The following is a 15,122-nucleotide window of genomic DNA, read 5'->3' as shown; positions in this document are numbered from 1 at the left end:
TTACATACAAACTCAACGCGTTTGAATGGTAGGTTACATAAAATATGCAGGACATCACACTAACACACGTTATCAATTCGTATATTCACGTACCAACCTGTAAATGTTTCTCCTGAGATTGATAATGTTGAAATTAACATGGCTTATACTGAAAATCATTCGAAATATTATTTTAATGAGATATGAAATAAAACTTATCTGTCGGATATAAAAATAACGGTTTGTCACAAACATAAAATTTCACTGCAGTAATTACCAACATTAATTTCTTAACGAGGTTAATTATTATATACCATGATTAGAATAAGAGACATTTTGTTGGCCATTCTTTCATTCATTCGTTGATTACAATTATTTACAAAAAGAGGATTATAATAAAACACAAAACAAATGATTATGTTTTTACTAATGCATAATTATTCTCTTCTATAAGTAATAATTTATATTACGAGTATATCACAGTCATCACTTTAGTAAGTGCATTAACATAGTTTAATGATGATTAATTACCTAATTTAGTATTGACTAGTAAAATTCAAAATATAGTGTATTAAAAAACAAAAATACACTGTTATTGTTGACTAGATTTAAGTGCATTATCTCCTAGTAATGTGATTATTTATCAATTAGGTATATAAATGTAGTTCGTGTTTCTAAATCCGGTGTATTTTGGTACATAGCTTTATATATACGAATTGTGAATGACGAGTAGGTATGTACCATTAATATAGTGTTTGTCGTGTACGTCTAAACTTTCTACAGTGCCTGTTAGGCCCAGAACAGACGGTGAAACGCAACTGCAACGAAACTGCAACTTTGTGATGATTCTGATGGATGAAACTGAAACTGAAAGTGAAAGTTTCAAACTGTTCGCGTCATGACGCGACCAGTTGAGAGATCACACACGTGTGGTCTCTCAACGGACGCTATGGCAGAAACTTAGATGCAACTCAAAAGTAACTATTAGCAGTTGCAGTTGCGTTTCACCGTCTGTTCTGGACCTTAGACAAAATGATCGGTATCGATTCGAATCAATAACGTTACAGGCATATTGTCTACAGGCACAGTTCTATTATATTCGGCTATGGTTTAGAAGATACCAGAGTTTGACGAAATCTTAACATATCAAATATCTAGCCAATAGTTTTCCTCGAATTGACAGTTTCGAGAATACTGCGTTTGAGCATAATAATAATTNAATATAGTATTTGTCGTGTACGTCCAAACTTTCTACAGTGCCTGTTAGGCCCAGAACAGACAGTGAATCGCAACTGCAACGAAACTGCAACTTTGTGATGATTCTGATGGATGAAACTGAAACTGAAAGTGAAAGTTTCAAACTGTTCGCGTCATGACGCGACCAGTTAAGAGATCACACACGTGTGGTCTCTCAACGGACGCTATGGCAGAAACTTAGATGCAACTCAAAAGTAACTATTAGCAGTTGCAGTTTCGTTGCAGTTGCGTTTCACCGTCTGTTCTGTACCTCTAGTAGGAAAAACTTTCGAGTTCGTTTCGTTGCGTATTCAAAGTGTCATCGAAAAATTTTGTATGAAAAATTAAACAGCGCCCCCTAGGGCGGCTATAATATAGTTCTATTATATTCGGCTATGGTTTAAAAGATACCAGAGTTTGACGAAATCTTAACATATCAAATATCTAGCCAATAGTTTTCCTCAAATTGACAGTTTCGAGAATACTGCGTTTGAGCATAATAATAATTTAACGATTACATACACAAATATCAATGTTATGTAACTTAATTGTAACTTAATCTCCGATTCTACACAATGCAAAGAGGCAATAAAAACTTCTGATTGCTTTACATTAAGTTAAAAAATAACAGGTACTTATTTATTTAGCAAGTATCAAGTAACTTACCCAATTTACAAGTTTGATTGAGGAAGCTCAATTCGAGTCACTTTAAAGGAAAATACGAGAAGTTGAAAATAAGAAGGTAGGTACTTGGCGGAGTTACACAACGAGACTAACGTGTGGGAGTGGGCCACTCTTTTTTAACAAGTAGCAAAAAGTTTCAATGGTTTTGGTTTCTGCCTTTAATTTTATTAATTGGCTAGGACTTAAAATTATCCTTCTTATGAGTCACCAGGGTCTTTAGATAAAGTAATGTTCGTGACTGATACCTAAAGGATTCGCGATCGCTCTAGGTCTTTTTTGTACACCATTTTGCTATGTAGAGTTTGTAGAGCGATCACAAAATACGACACCACTAGTCAATTGACATACTTTTAGACCTGTCAAAATGTGCCTCTGAGCTAAAAGAACTAATTTTATAACACTTTGTAAACTTACGGTTTATAGGGACATGAAAGAGTGTTATTCAGAAGTTGTGCCTGGGATCTAGGTGTCAATTACCCTATAGAATGGAACTTTGTCTACCGCCACAGCTTTCAGAATAATACTATACAAAAATTCCTTGTAACACAAAAAATATCTGAAAGAAGGCTCCAAAATAATACTTTTAAAGGTACATTTTTGAACGTCAATCAAACCCATATTCCCACACAAAATACCTGCCATGTGTCAATAAAAGTCGGTTGAATAAACGAAAAAGAAAATTAAACGGACACATCGGCAGTTTGTTTTTTGAGCGACAAATAAATGAACATGCGGTATTTAAATTGTACCATTAATTATGTCGATCTAAATTGAGAATCATAATTACTCAGTGTAGTATTATTAATATACCGACCACAGCATATAATATAGCGTAAGCCTTCATAACCTTCTATTAATGTCGTCTACTTTGCTGTGACATTGTTTATAAATAGCTTAGTAAATATATTACTATGATAAGATACTGAATATCTTAACATTAATAAACACAATATTAAATTATTAATAATACACTGCGGGCGTTATGTAATTGACTAGAATAAATAGTATTATTAATTTTTATTTTTTTAGGCCATATCAGCTTAAATCTCTGTAATAATTTAATAGGAAACAATATTTTTTAACGAATACTGCAAACAATCATTTCAAAACAAACCAATTATTATTTAATTAATTTTTATATTTGTTTTTTTTTATAAAAAAAGAATAATTGAAACAGGTTTCGGTTTTTAGATTGTGTTGCGATTTATTTTTGTTTGTTTAGGTAGTTATTGTTAATACAGAAGTAATTAATAAACGAAAATACATGCCTCTATCGTAGAGTTCAATGTGCATATATCCTAACTCTCATTTTTTCACTTCTATCAGATCAAAGTCGAAAATTGGGGATTTTGAATAGGTATTACCATCGGTCTAGACTTTGTATTTCTAAGGCTTGCATCAACTTATTTTAACCGTAACATTAACAAATAACCGGTGCTTTTCGTATGGAATTTGACAGATATTTGACGTTTATCAAAGTTAAGGTAAGATGGTGCAACTCAGCCTAATAGTTTATTGTTTATTATCACAATTGCAACAATAAAGCATAGCATTATTGCTTTTAAAAAATAAATTAATAGAATTGACCTTTACGAGGTTATTTTTAAACCCCACACGTTAACTGCGGCAATGGACGCTCACTACGAGGCTTTCGCTGCAGGGTTGATTAAAAAATATTACTTGCCTACTAGCTTTGTTCGGGTGTATTTAGATGCTGGTAAACTTTATTTATTAACTTTTTATGTATAAAAAAACTATCTATTAAATGGTATAATAAACACATATGTTTAACATAATAATGTATCTAGTTTGATGAAAACTTGCATGGTATACCTCGTGTTCAACAAGTTTAACAATTTTTTTCAGTCTAATTAAAATTATATGTGCTGATAATAATGTGATGAAGATCATTATGTTTCTAATTTAACCTAAGTCTTTTTAAATTTATTATTTTATATGTGTTATAGTTAATAATTATCAGTTTAAAAATTTTGAGCTAAAATAATAAAGATAAGGCATATAGATACAGAAGTATAAAAACGTATTCAAGAAGATCTACGACTAAAACAATGGCCGTTATTAATATCTTAAAGTAATTGGAGTCAAATGGTGGTAAAATAAAGGAATTATGAGATATTGTGCAAAGAAATATAACAATTTCAATTTAATTCTACTTAAACGCAATTGATCCCATTCCAGGCAATTCACAATAACTCTTTCTAATTAGGTGTATAATTAATTATTGATTTTAGTATACTCATTATAATTAATAGCTACCTACATATCAATTGAACTACGCGCAGTTGGCGATTACTGTACATACTTGAATCTCCACCATCGTTAGATATTTATCGTCTAATTTAAACAATGGACCCTTTCATTTACTATTCTGTACAGCGTACTCGTACAAACATGCATACATCCACTATTATATCACTTAATATGTACTATACTTGGGCGTATATAATGTACTAAGTACTAGTACGCCCGAATCACGAGCGCGTTCCACTACTCTGATATAAATATTCATGTAATCTGTTTTCATTTATACTCTCACGCATTGTAAATCAAATTTTCCAATATTCCAAACTTTCATTGGCGTTGATTACAAAAAATATGTCTGATGGTAGTTTGAACATTCGATTGTTTAATTTATATCTTCTAACTTGGTGTCCAATCCTGTGACAAATTGTCGTAATTAATTAACTTTAACCTTAACTCGGCTAATTTATGTGTATTATACACAAATACGTGCAGTGTTCACTGCGGACTCACTACCTAGGAATACTGATTCTGTAGTCATAGAGTTCTCGTGGCCTAAACTTCACTGAACACGTTTTTAGTTTTCGGAATAGGTAAGCACGTTCACAGATGGGGATCAGTCCGTGTGCATGCTGGGCCGCCGCGTCGGCGAGCCTCGTCACCCTCAGAGGTAGTTGGGCCTCGAAACACAACAAAGCACTCCCATGCCTTTGTACATGGAGCCCCGCCTTTTGTTCCTCCATAGGCCGCTAACGTCGTCACCTTTCAGCGCAACGTTCGTCTCTGAAACAAGATCAGGGGTTAACACGATTTGTCCGGATAACATTTAGTTAACTTGATGCTGCCTTCGAAGGAGCGGGATGTAGAACATTGAGACGGAAAAGAAAATGATATTATTGGTTACCTCAGCATATATACATACATTAAACGTATGAGTTACCTTCATAAAAGCTATTGTAGAGCAGTCAATTTTGAACAGTGAATTTATTTTTACTGTTATAAATATTCAGTTTGCGATACACAATTCCACCTGGTATCATAGGCATTTGCAAGTACCATTTTATTTATTTTAAAATTGGTAACACATTTTGTCATCAGGACACAAGCCTAGCCGTATAACGTGACTACGAAACAATGGAACAGTTTGTGTCAGAATTAAAATATCACGTGAAATGAAACACGTTTTGTGTCAAAGTATGACATAGATGTTATCACGGATAATTTCAGTTTGGGTTCATTTCGGAGTCACGCAGGCTATGTGTGATTTATACAGGCATGAAATAAGTTATGCTAACAGGAAAATACAGTTTTACAGTAATTAAACCTACACTAAAATTTTTCTTAACACAATGAACTAACAAAGAAATTGCTCAGTTGTGTAAAAGTAAATAAATGCCACAACAAAGTCAGAAATTAAGTTGGCAATTCAGACTGCATTATAAATAAGCGAGAACAAAGCGCGAAATATTATATGCTTGAGTGCCTGCAGCGCGGGTAATTGTGTGAAGAGCTACTGAAAAATTCTGTTAACCGAGCAAATGATAATTACAAACATTTGTAAAAGTCGACGCGAGTGTGTCGGATAAAGAGTATTTTTCCCCGCAGAGTGTTCTTAATGTGCTGAAAGACGCGGACGAGGCGCAAATCCCGTAATCCTTTTATGTAAATGGGCCCTCCTTCCTTTGTTATTATGTGTGTAATGTAACGCGCGCTGGCATTGATAATTACGAGTAATTAAGGATCCCGGGGCAGCACTCGGATTTATACCTCGTAGAATATCACAGGAGCCGGATGAAGAGATCAAAACGCTGATAATGGTTAGGTTTGCCGTGAAAACCACATATCCTTAACGGAATACAAACAAGGGCAAGAGGGTAGGATATTAGTTTATACAAGTCGTATAAATAGAATAGGCGACATCTGGGGTGAATTGATGTGTGAAACACGAGATAGTAGATTGGCGGAGGCTTTACGTAAACCCTTCCATTCATACGAAAGATGATAAAATCAAAACGCCAGCTGCAGATACATAGCTATGGGTGAAACGTGGCCTATAATGTTTCATTTATGTAAAGTATCTAAGTAATTAATAAACATTTCAGATTTGTTACTTGATCATGTATAAAATAGTTACTCTTACACTCGTAATAACAAACGATGCTTGCTTAAGTGAAGCAGCAAATGGAACTCACAGTTCGTGTGTCACCCTAAGTATGCGTCCACGTGCACTATGAGACCTCATAGTAAATGTCTGTGAATACTACAATCATGAATATTTCATATACACACATTGTGTTCCAGCTAGAATGAGTTAATCTTGCGTGTCGGGTTTCAACTCATTTAACGGGTTCAAGCCGGCATTAGGATTTGGTAAGTAATTCGAAGTTCCTTGCTTCAATTAGGCTATTAAACCAACCAGGTCACAGCTCGTTACCCGTAATGCGTGTTTAACTCGCCGAATTAAGTATTTAGGCGTGTTATGCGTGATTAATACGATATACGTGTTGCTAAGCATAGCACACATGCCTGATAGAAAATCAATTTTATTGAGCAAACGAACACGCCTAAATGTATAGGTAAATGTCCACAGATTCTAGGAATTCTTAAAATAAGATTTATTTCTTGGAACACAATGAAGACTAAACCGGCTCAATATTATTAATACTTCATATTTTTTGCACATCACTATAGGGACGGTTTGGTGTTCTGTGAGCAAAGTTTGTCTGCAAGATTGCTAATTGGTGTGGAACTTACAAACTTGTCCATTAATAATAGAGAACAAAGAAGAAAACCTTAATCGTTCCACCAATATGCAATAAACACCTAATTTTAAGCCATGTATTTATTACTTTTATAATGCCATCCACGATCAAAATTAAGCTTTGGTGTACTGGTTTCCATTGCTTGCAAATTAATTTAATTTAATCAATTTGTAATCTTGTAGAGTCAAGTATTTTCATGTCGATTAGGTATGCTGAAACTGCATACTAGTTTGAAAATATCCTACTGGGATCTTTATTGCATTTGCTATTAACTTATTAGGTTATCTCATATGTGATGCGTTTAATCGGTACTAACATTATCGTTGAAATTGCAAGCATTATGGCGAACGCGAGTCGTTAAAATAGTGGTGGCTTTATTACGAACCACTATTACTTATCTACTGCTAAACTGATATCTCTATTCTGTCTTATAAAATCATTATATTTTTATTCTGCGTAAAATTTTACGCGTGCATTGGCATTGTTTGTAAATGAAAATTATGTTGTTGTTTTATCATAAAATTCGTTTTATAGTCATAACACCAGAAGGTGTAATACAAGTTCATGACATCTTCAGACATTAGCTGCTCGCATACACCTTACTTTTAAAGCTACTTACTTACACAATACACATTGTAAGAGATCGCAAAATGGTGTACAGTGTAAGTAGATTCTGTCATAAAAATGAATCTTATTAATACAATACCTAAATGGTTGAGGCTTTCATGCTGCGGCAGGTACTCCTGGATGTCGTTGACTATCCTGGTGATCTCCTGCGTGTCTTTGGCGATGCTGCACAGCTCCTCTTGGTTGAAGTCAGGCGTGATCTGCTTGCACAGCAGAATTTGACTGATGACGTTTCCGAAATTCGACGGGCCCGCTCGATTTTCTGTTAGAAGAATGTTTAGTTAAAATTAATGTTCTTGTATGACGTCAAGACAAGAGATNCAAGAGAGCTTTTTAGTTCTTGTGAAACTTAATTTTTTCACATGATTTAATCCATAAAAACTGCACTGCTCGCCATATTTTTGGTGATATGATATGATTAAGGACCAGTCTTTAAAAATATGAAAATTAATGCGGTTTTTTCATCATGTATAAAATTGAACAAGGCAATATTGAGATGTTAGCACAGGTGTGAAGAACACAAAGAAATCGTTTCACACCGGTCGTTCGTACCTAGTAAATACAAAGTAAAATAAACTATGCTGCGGACTGTTGAGCTTCTGTTGGTGGCTAAACTGATGGATACATTGTTAGGAAATTGTTTTTATCAACACATAACAAGTAGTTAATACGTTTGTAGCTTCTAAACAGGTTTAGTATCGCTTTCTTATAAGTTTTTTCATATGAAACGATTCAGGCTAGTTAACGTTGGTATTAGCCAAAAAGCTTAACTGGATTATGGGCTAAAATGAACCATGACTGATATCCAAGTTAAAATAAAAAGTTTACGTTGCCTCGCCGGAATGCCATGTCTGTTGTTTTAGCCAGCTACCAACAAAAAATGTTTGTTCCACTGTTTACGTAAGTACCATATTTTTTTATATGGCCTCCGCAAAACCTCCCTAGGGCAAAGTAAACCCATTTGTCAGACAAGAAACATTTTTCAGCCGTCGGATGAAATTAAACATGCATGTACCTTCAAGATACCATGGGTATAATTAAAATGGAGTATTTGCACATAATCGTCGCCTTTTGTATTACGAAGAACACATACAAAGCTCCAGAATAAAGTATTAGGGCACGTGACAATTACAAAACCAATACGCAGGTGCATTTTTGTGTTTCCGATATTAAAAACCAATTGTGTCGACCGTTTCGCTGGTATTTTGGTTGCCTTAATTTCGGAACAAATTGCTCACGAAATAAAGAATAAACTCCAGTTTCTACCTTTGTATTCAGGTATCTAGACAAGCCACCAGTAAAATTGTAACAATGTAAGCTGGAACCGCTTCTAAATGGGGGCGCTGTTGAAAATTTAACGCATCCTGTGAAATTGGGTAACAAGAGCTACTTGGTAGCTTTGAATGTTCGGGGCCGAACTTAGATGACATATTAAGTACCTATCTCGGGGTCTTCAATCTACCTACGCACTATGACAGCACCTAATTTGATTAGCCACGTCGTATTATATGCATATCAATCGCTGCCACGTTGCGACATCGTCAGAAATTCAGCATCATAATGACGTTCCTCGTTAAGCTATTAATTTGTTATTGGCATCAACATAATGTTCACTTAAACACTATCGTTTGTAAAAGCCGATTAGGTAATGCTTTATGACGTTTCAATTCCCATATTTGTTAGATGTAACATAATGCTGTTTCAAGAGATACCTATGCAATTGAAAAAATAGGTATTATGGCTGCTGCTAATTGTTAAATTATTTCTTTTAGTGGAAATCACAGTCTTGGTTATAGAGACCGTAGTAATTTAGATAAGAGATGTTCATCATCATCTTCACCTAAAGATTCCTAGGCCTTTCGTGCAGACATTTCTCATAAAAGTGAATTTTGGGCTGATAATGAAATTCATAGTAGAAAGTGACAGTTGTAGGGCATACCATAATATGACGTCATATCCATGGGCACGAGTTGGACCAGCCGATGGCACTTGGCCAGTTCCCTCAGAAGCAGCTGCGCCATAAAGTAGAGCAGCACCATCTGTGGCTGCTCGGAGCACCCTTCGCTCGTGGACCTGCCAACAAATAAACATAACTGCTTATTACTTGTAGACCTGCCAACAAAGACGTGAACGATTTCCCTTTTTCCAAAGCTATTTGAAACAATATCAGGCCCTACACTATCAGCCTACAAGATCGATTTTCGGACATACATCTACGCTTTATGGTTTCATTCTGTCAATACATACGAGTATGAGTAATCAAAAACTAATTAGTGTTTTTCTTTGAAAGTTAAATCAAGGCAGTCGATACTCTTGTACACATTTGGACCCTAAGCAATCTAGTTTTAGTTAATGGATTCTGTGTTTGAAAAACTACCAAACATCGAGTTACGGTCACGAATCACGAGACGTGTCCGCTCTTATTTGCGAAGCTTCGTATACGAATTGGAATTCGGATGTTACTTGAACGCGTCGACAGATCTCAATAGCGGAGTCAATAATCATTGAATAAATAGGTATTTCTTCTTATTATTCGTTATGCTCTTGGCAGAGCGGTCGTGGTCACGTTGAGGCGTTGTACACATCGGTTGTAGAGGCGGATACAACTCTCCGCACGATCTCCCTCCATCTCTCTCTATTGGCAGACTGTCTGGTGCAGTCACATAAGCCGTCTCCCACTGCTGCTTTCACTTGGTCGGTCCAGCGCATTGGTGACCTGCCACGCGATCGGGTTCCTATAGGCATATTATAAATAGGTATTTATAATATTATATTATAAATAGGTATTTATAATATGCCTATTTGATTGTATGTATTATCTTAGTAGATATAAAAAGCAATGGATTATCCCAATTTTATGACATTAAACATAACTGACTTGATTGTCAGTAAGAATGAGTCTCTCTCTGTGATCACTTTTCTTGTACCCATCGCAGAATATAGTCACAGCATTAAACACACACACATTTGAATAATTCTTGATAATATTATTTTCAATAAACGTGTCAACGGCGCTTGAAAACATTCCTGTGTTTTACAACGAAGTAATATCGTAAATAGAAATATGTGAGACGAGATGATATAGGTAGGCACGAGCGGTTGATATTAAATCAGCAATGTTTTACCTTCAAACATACCTAATGTACAGACGACAGCACATCAAGGTATAGACTATGGTGTCTTATGTAGTTGCAATAGGTACTATTTTTTAACAAAAATATGTAGTCTGATGGGCCGCTGTACAAAATATGAGTAAAAGATACACTTCGTGTGTGCTGAAGTGCGTCTTGTGGATGAAGTATGTCTACGGTTTAGGCTTAGCTTTTTTATTCACAAGTTTGCCCTCATATAATTTTTATATTTGTTTTCATATAAATCTATTGCAATACAATTGTTAATCACCATTAAGTAGGTATTCTCAGATCCGTATTACAAAACAATACTCAGAACTCGATTCAAGCTCTGTTATAGGTTGTATGCTGTGATTGGTCTCTTTATAGAAATTCTATCAATCAATAGCCTCAATTATATAGATTAATAGCTTGAAATTGTATAGAGTTTCGATCTTTGTTCTGTATGCGGAACTAAAAAAGTACTTAATAACTTAGATAAATGAAGAACTACTCATATTATATCTATTTTATAGGTACTCTTAATATAAATTTCGACTTAATTATGTATCGCCCACTGAAACAAACCGAAGCTGGATTGAACTGTCAACCACTCGTCATCGACCTATTAAGTATTGGCCACTTGAATTTCGGCGAAATGTGGTCAAGCCCTGCGAACTATGTAAAGTTATAGTACTGTTGTCATAGAACACAATAATAATATAACATTTAGTTTTCATCGAATTGGGCATCACTAGTTACGAAGTTATATTGTCGTGTGTACTTTAGGTGCTATTATTTGAATAAGCTACTAATAGCAAGATTGAAATTGAAAATTACACAATCTTGCTCTTTTGTGGTAAAACATAGATGTAAAACGAAAAATGATTCGAAAAGTATTTAACCGATAAAATGAATGATTGCTTAATTTTTTTGAAAGGATAAGGGTTTGCCCAACAAATCGGAAGGCAAAAGAATTAAAATAGAGCTCAATGGCCCTCGTCATCCGCGATTTCGTTACTGGAATTTATTAGTTTGTTGAATTACGTCACATCGACAGGATACGGTGAAAGGTGGAACTTTTCGTGCCGTAATTAGTTCTCTTTCGGATTTACTTCCGAGAGGACTGGTTTGCCTTTTGAAATGCAAATAATTGGGTACGAGGAATCTACTCAAGTTACATGAAAGCGACGAACACAATTTGTCGACTGAACCGGCAGTTTCCGTTGCTACAGTACGAGTACTTCGCTGCACATTCGTCGCCGTACCTATACAAAATATTGCGTGTGTCGAATCCGAATTCTAAAGATTATGGAGTTGGGTTTTTAATGACTGAGGTGCACCAAAAAAACTTTACGTAACCTTTTAAAACTTTCATTTTAAATACCTGGTTTTCGTAATCAAACTGGTACTAATCTCCAAACTAAATAAAGATTTTACCTGTACATTGAGGCATTTTATAAAGTCACAATACTTAGGTGCTATTTTACAACAAAAGGTGTAATCTGATGTGCTGTCAAAGGGACTATAGTGATTAAAACTGAAGAACCTTCGACCCGACAACAACACAAAATTTTAACTCAATAAGCATCCAATCAAAACTATCCGGTTAATCGTAATGAGATATTAATAATTTTACACGTCTATATTAATAGTAAGTTTGACTAAACACGGCAGGGGTTAGTTCAAAAGCCAAATTTAATCTGTTAGTAGTTTTACGAGTTCACCTTTGGTAACCCCAGAGTTGGCCAAACAAATATAACTTTCATGGCTACTCATTTCATATGTACATTCACGTGTTGTGTCTAACGCCTCTGAGTAGGTACTTACTTAGCTATTTCATTTGCGTTTGGAAACTATTACTTTTATTATCTGTATCTGTACTTTTTATAGTTTCATTTCATATTAATGTAAATGTAAACGGTCCACGGTCCGATTGTTACCTATATCAATGAAATATTTGTTCCATTTAGTAAAACCAACCAGTAGGCCTAAGATGCGCGCCGTGATAACTTTTATCGACGTCAAAATGTATGGACAAAATCTATAAAATGGAGTTTGATACCGCGTGATAACCGCTTATCGCGGCGCGCATCTTAGGCCTACTGGTGGAAAAAAAGTGCGAATCGGATATCTAAAAATGTATCATTCATATTTTACTTCGAAAGTACCTATTCGTTGTTTTTTTACACCGCGAAACAAATATACTTACACAAATCTACAATAGTATATTGACTGAACTTTTATTTTTTATCCCAGTTTTATTTCTATTTATTTTGTGTGAAAACGGGCGGCCATTTATCAGTAGTGAAAGAGCATTTGTCTAAACCTGGACATCTATTCGGGCCCGGGAGAGGTGCGATTGAGCGTGTGTTCGGCTTTTCTCTACGTCTAAATAACCAAAATATTTCAGATACCAACATTGGTTCTGTTGCCATGTGGCCAGTAACTGAACATTTTCAATACCTTGTAGGTACAATTTTTGGCGATTGAAAACCCATTAATGCCGACTCATAAAAATGTAAGTACTGGCAAATTGGGCGTTGTCCGCAATAATCGGTAAGAAGGATTAATACAAATATTGATTTCAGTTCATCATTGTTATAAGTAATGTAAATATAAAGCAAAAGTATTTACATCTCTAGAGTCTAGATCACACCGAGAAAGTTTTATGTTTTGCATTTTCACAAATTTTTAGCTTGTACGAGTACTTAAGTGAAGTAGGTAACTTTCCAGTAAATATTTCAGCCTACTACTTATTTTATATTTTCCTTGAACACGAAATAAATTAATAAGGAAAGAAAGAAAAAAGGAAGTTGAATAAAAAGGATTTTCGTGAAAGTACCTACTACGGTAATATGACCGGAAGACACAAACTTCTATCGGGAGGGTGGTAACAAATGAGTTAATGATGGGCCAACTCGTAAAAAATAAAACTCGATTTAACCCGAGTTAAAATCCACATAACTCGGGTTGAACTCGAGTTACGTAACTCGAGTTAACTGGGTGGACAAGTGAATGTTTTTTATTTATTTTTACCAGTTTAATCCCTCAGCTTCGCATTAATACTTAGTTAAAAAAATTAGACCTGAATTTTCCACTATGTGAATGGCTACAAATCTTTTACTATCAAATTAATTAAAGCGTTAATACCAGAAGCGTTATTTTTTTTGGCACAGTGACGGGTTTGAGTGTGCCTTAACCTTTTTTGAGGAGGCTCAACATCCAATGTGGTTGTCAATACAAGTAACTGCGATGAATCAGTCGAAGTACTCATATTAGGTACTTTCATTGTTGATAATGAACTCTGACTTTCCTCGATGGCAACATTAGGATGCTTTTTTTTAATGTGGTTTAATAATGTGATCGTATTTCCAATATATTTGAATGAATCTGAACACTGTTTACACGCAACGCGTCCACTCTCCGGCGATTCAAATACGTCCCAAACTAAAGATTTTCTTTTAGGACCCGGCATTTTTCAAAAACAGAACATAAAACACAAAAATCTACAACAATAACCGGCAGTTTCTGTCGGTTCCATACAGTTTACGAACTCGAGTCAGAGAGAATTCAACTCGAGTGGGCTCGAGTTACGCCCAACTCGAGTTAACTCGAGTTAGGTACTCGAGTTGACCATCACTAAATGAGGTCACATTTTTAAATTCTAAAGAAGCACAAACATAATTTTATAAGATCTCATAATGAATGGTTACACAAAATTCAACATCAAAACAGTTGTCGATGCCTCTTTTCTTTTATAGAAAGTCTCGCCCGCGTTATTCTTAAAGACCGCAAATGTTTTATTCGATAGGTATTTAACACCCATGGTGATAAGTCATTCCACTAATGAGTTCTACGATGTAGGATATTTTTTAGCTATTTACAGTGCTCTGTCACGTTTTTTCCAACTCACCAGGCACGTGCTTCTCTACGTATATCGCTGGTCAGAGGATCGGGGACACTGTCGTTGCCAACAAGTGTTCATAGACATACGGGACAATTCTCACCTTCCGTTCCCATCACTATATTTTGTTTAGTTAGTCCTTAATGGACCCTTAATGAAAATTGATATAAATGGTATGAAAAAAGTGTTTCAGAAGAGCTTACATTTTACGACTGTGTTGGGTGGGATGGGACGCAGCGCGCTGGGAAAAGTTTTTTTGGAAAGGCCACCAAAATCTACTCGGGCGAAGTTTATTACGTACTTAACCTTATCCAATATGACGATTTGGCACAGTACTTAGGTGGCGTCACAAATTACTCCCCGCTTAATTTTAAATTTTTATGCATCAACGTATGCATACATTTTTTAGTTATGTATTTAAGAGCCATTAAAGTATGCTGTATAGTTTACAACAGTACCACTACCTACATTAAACTTTGCTTAGTTTGGGACTAGAGAGCAATGCATAAATTACCAAAAATATAAAAACAGAAAAATATTTTATTCATACTCAAG

At 35.1% G+C, this 15,122-nt stretch overlaps 1 protein-coding gene across 1 annotated transcript in view; it reads right to left on the bottom strand.

Moving 5' to 3' along the window:
- Positions 1–3,082: 3,082 nt before the first annotated feature.
- The window catches only part of dcma (decima), an 84,466-nt gene continuing 72,426 nt past the window's right edge, over positions 3,083–15,122 (bottom strand). The window contains exons 3-5 of the mRNA XM_028320588.1: positions 9,490–9,623; positions 7,630–7,812; positions 3,083–4,944 (exon numbers count right to left, since the gene is read on the bottom strand). Of these exons, the coding sequence (XP_028176389.1) occupies positions 4,826–4,944; positions 7,630–7,812; positions 9,490–9,623 (436 nt within the window). The 3' untranslated portion in view covers positions 3,083–4,825. The remainder of the gene's footprint in view (positions 4,945–7,629; positions 7,813–9,489; positions 9,624–15,122) is intronic.

This window comes from Ostrinia furnacalis, unplaced genomic scaffold (genome assembly GCF_004193835.3).
Source record: "Ostrinia furnacalis isolate ACB-3 unplaced genomic scaffold, ASM419383v2 OfSCF7395, whole genome shotgun sequence".
Taxonomy (NCBI): domain Eukaryota; kingdom Metazoa; phylum Arthropoda; class Insecta; order Lepidoptera; family Crambidae; genus Ostrinia; species Ostrinia furnacalis.
This window is presented reverse-complemented; position numbering and strand designations above follow the sequence as displayed.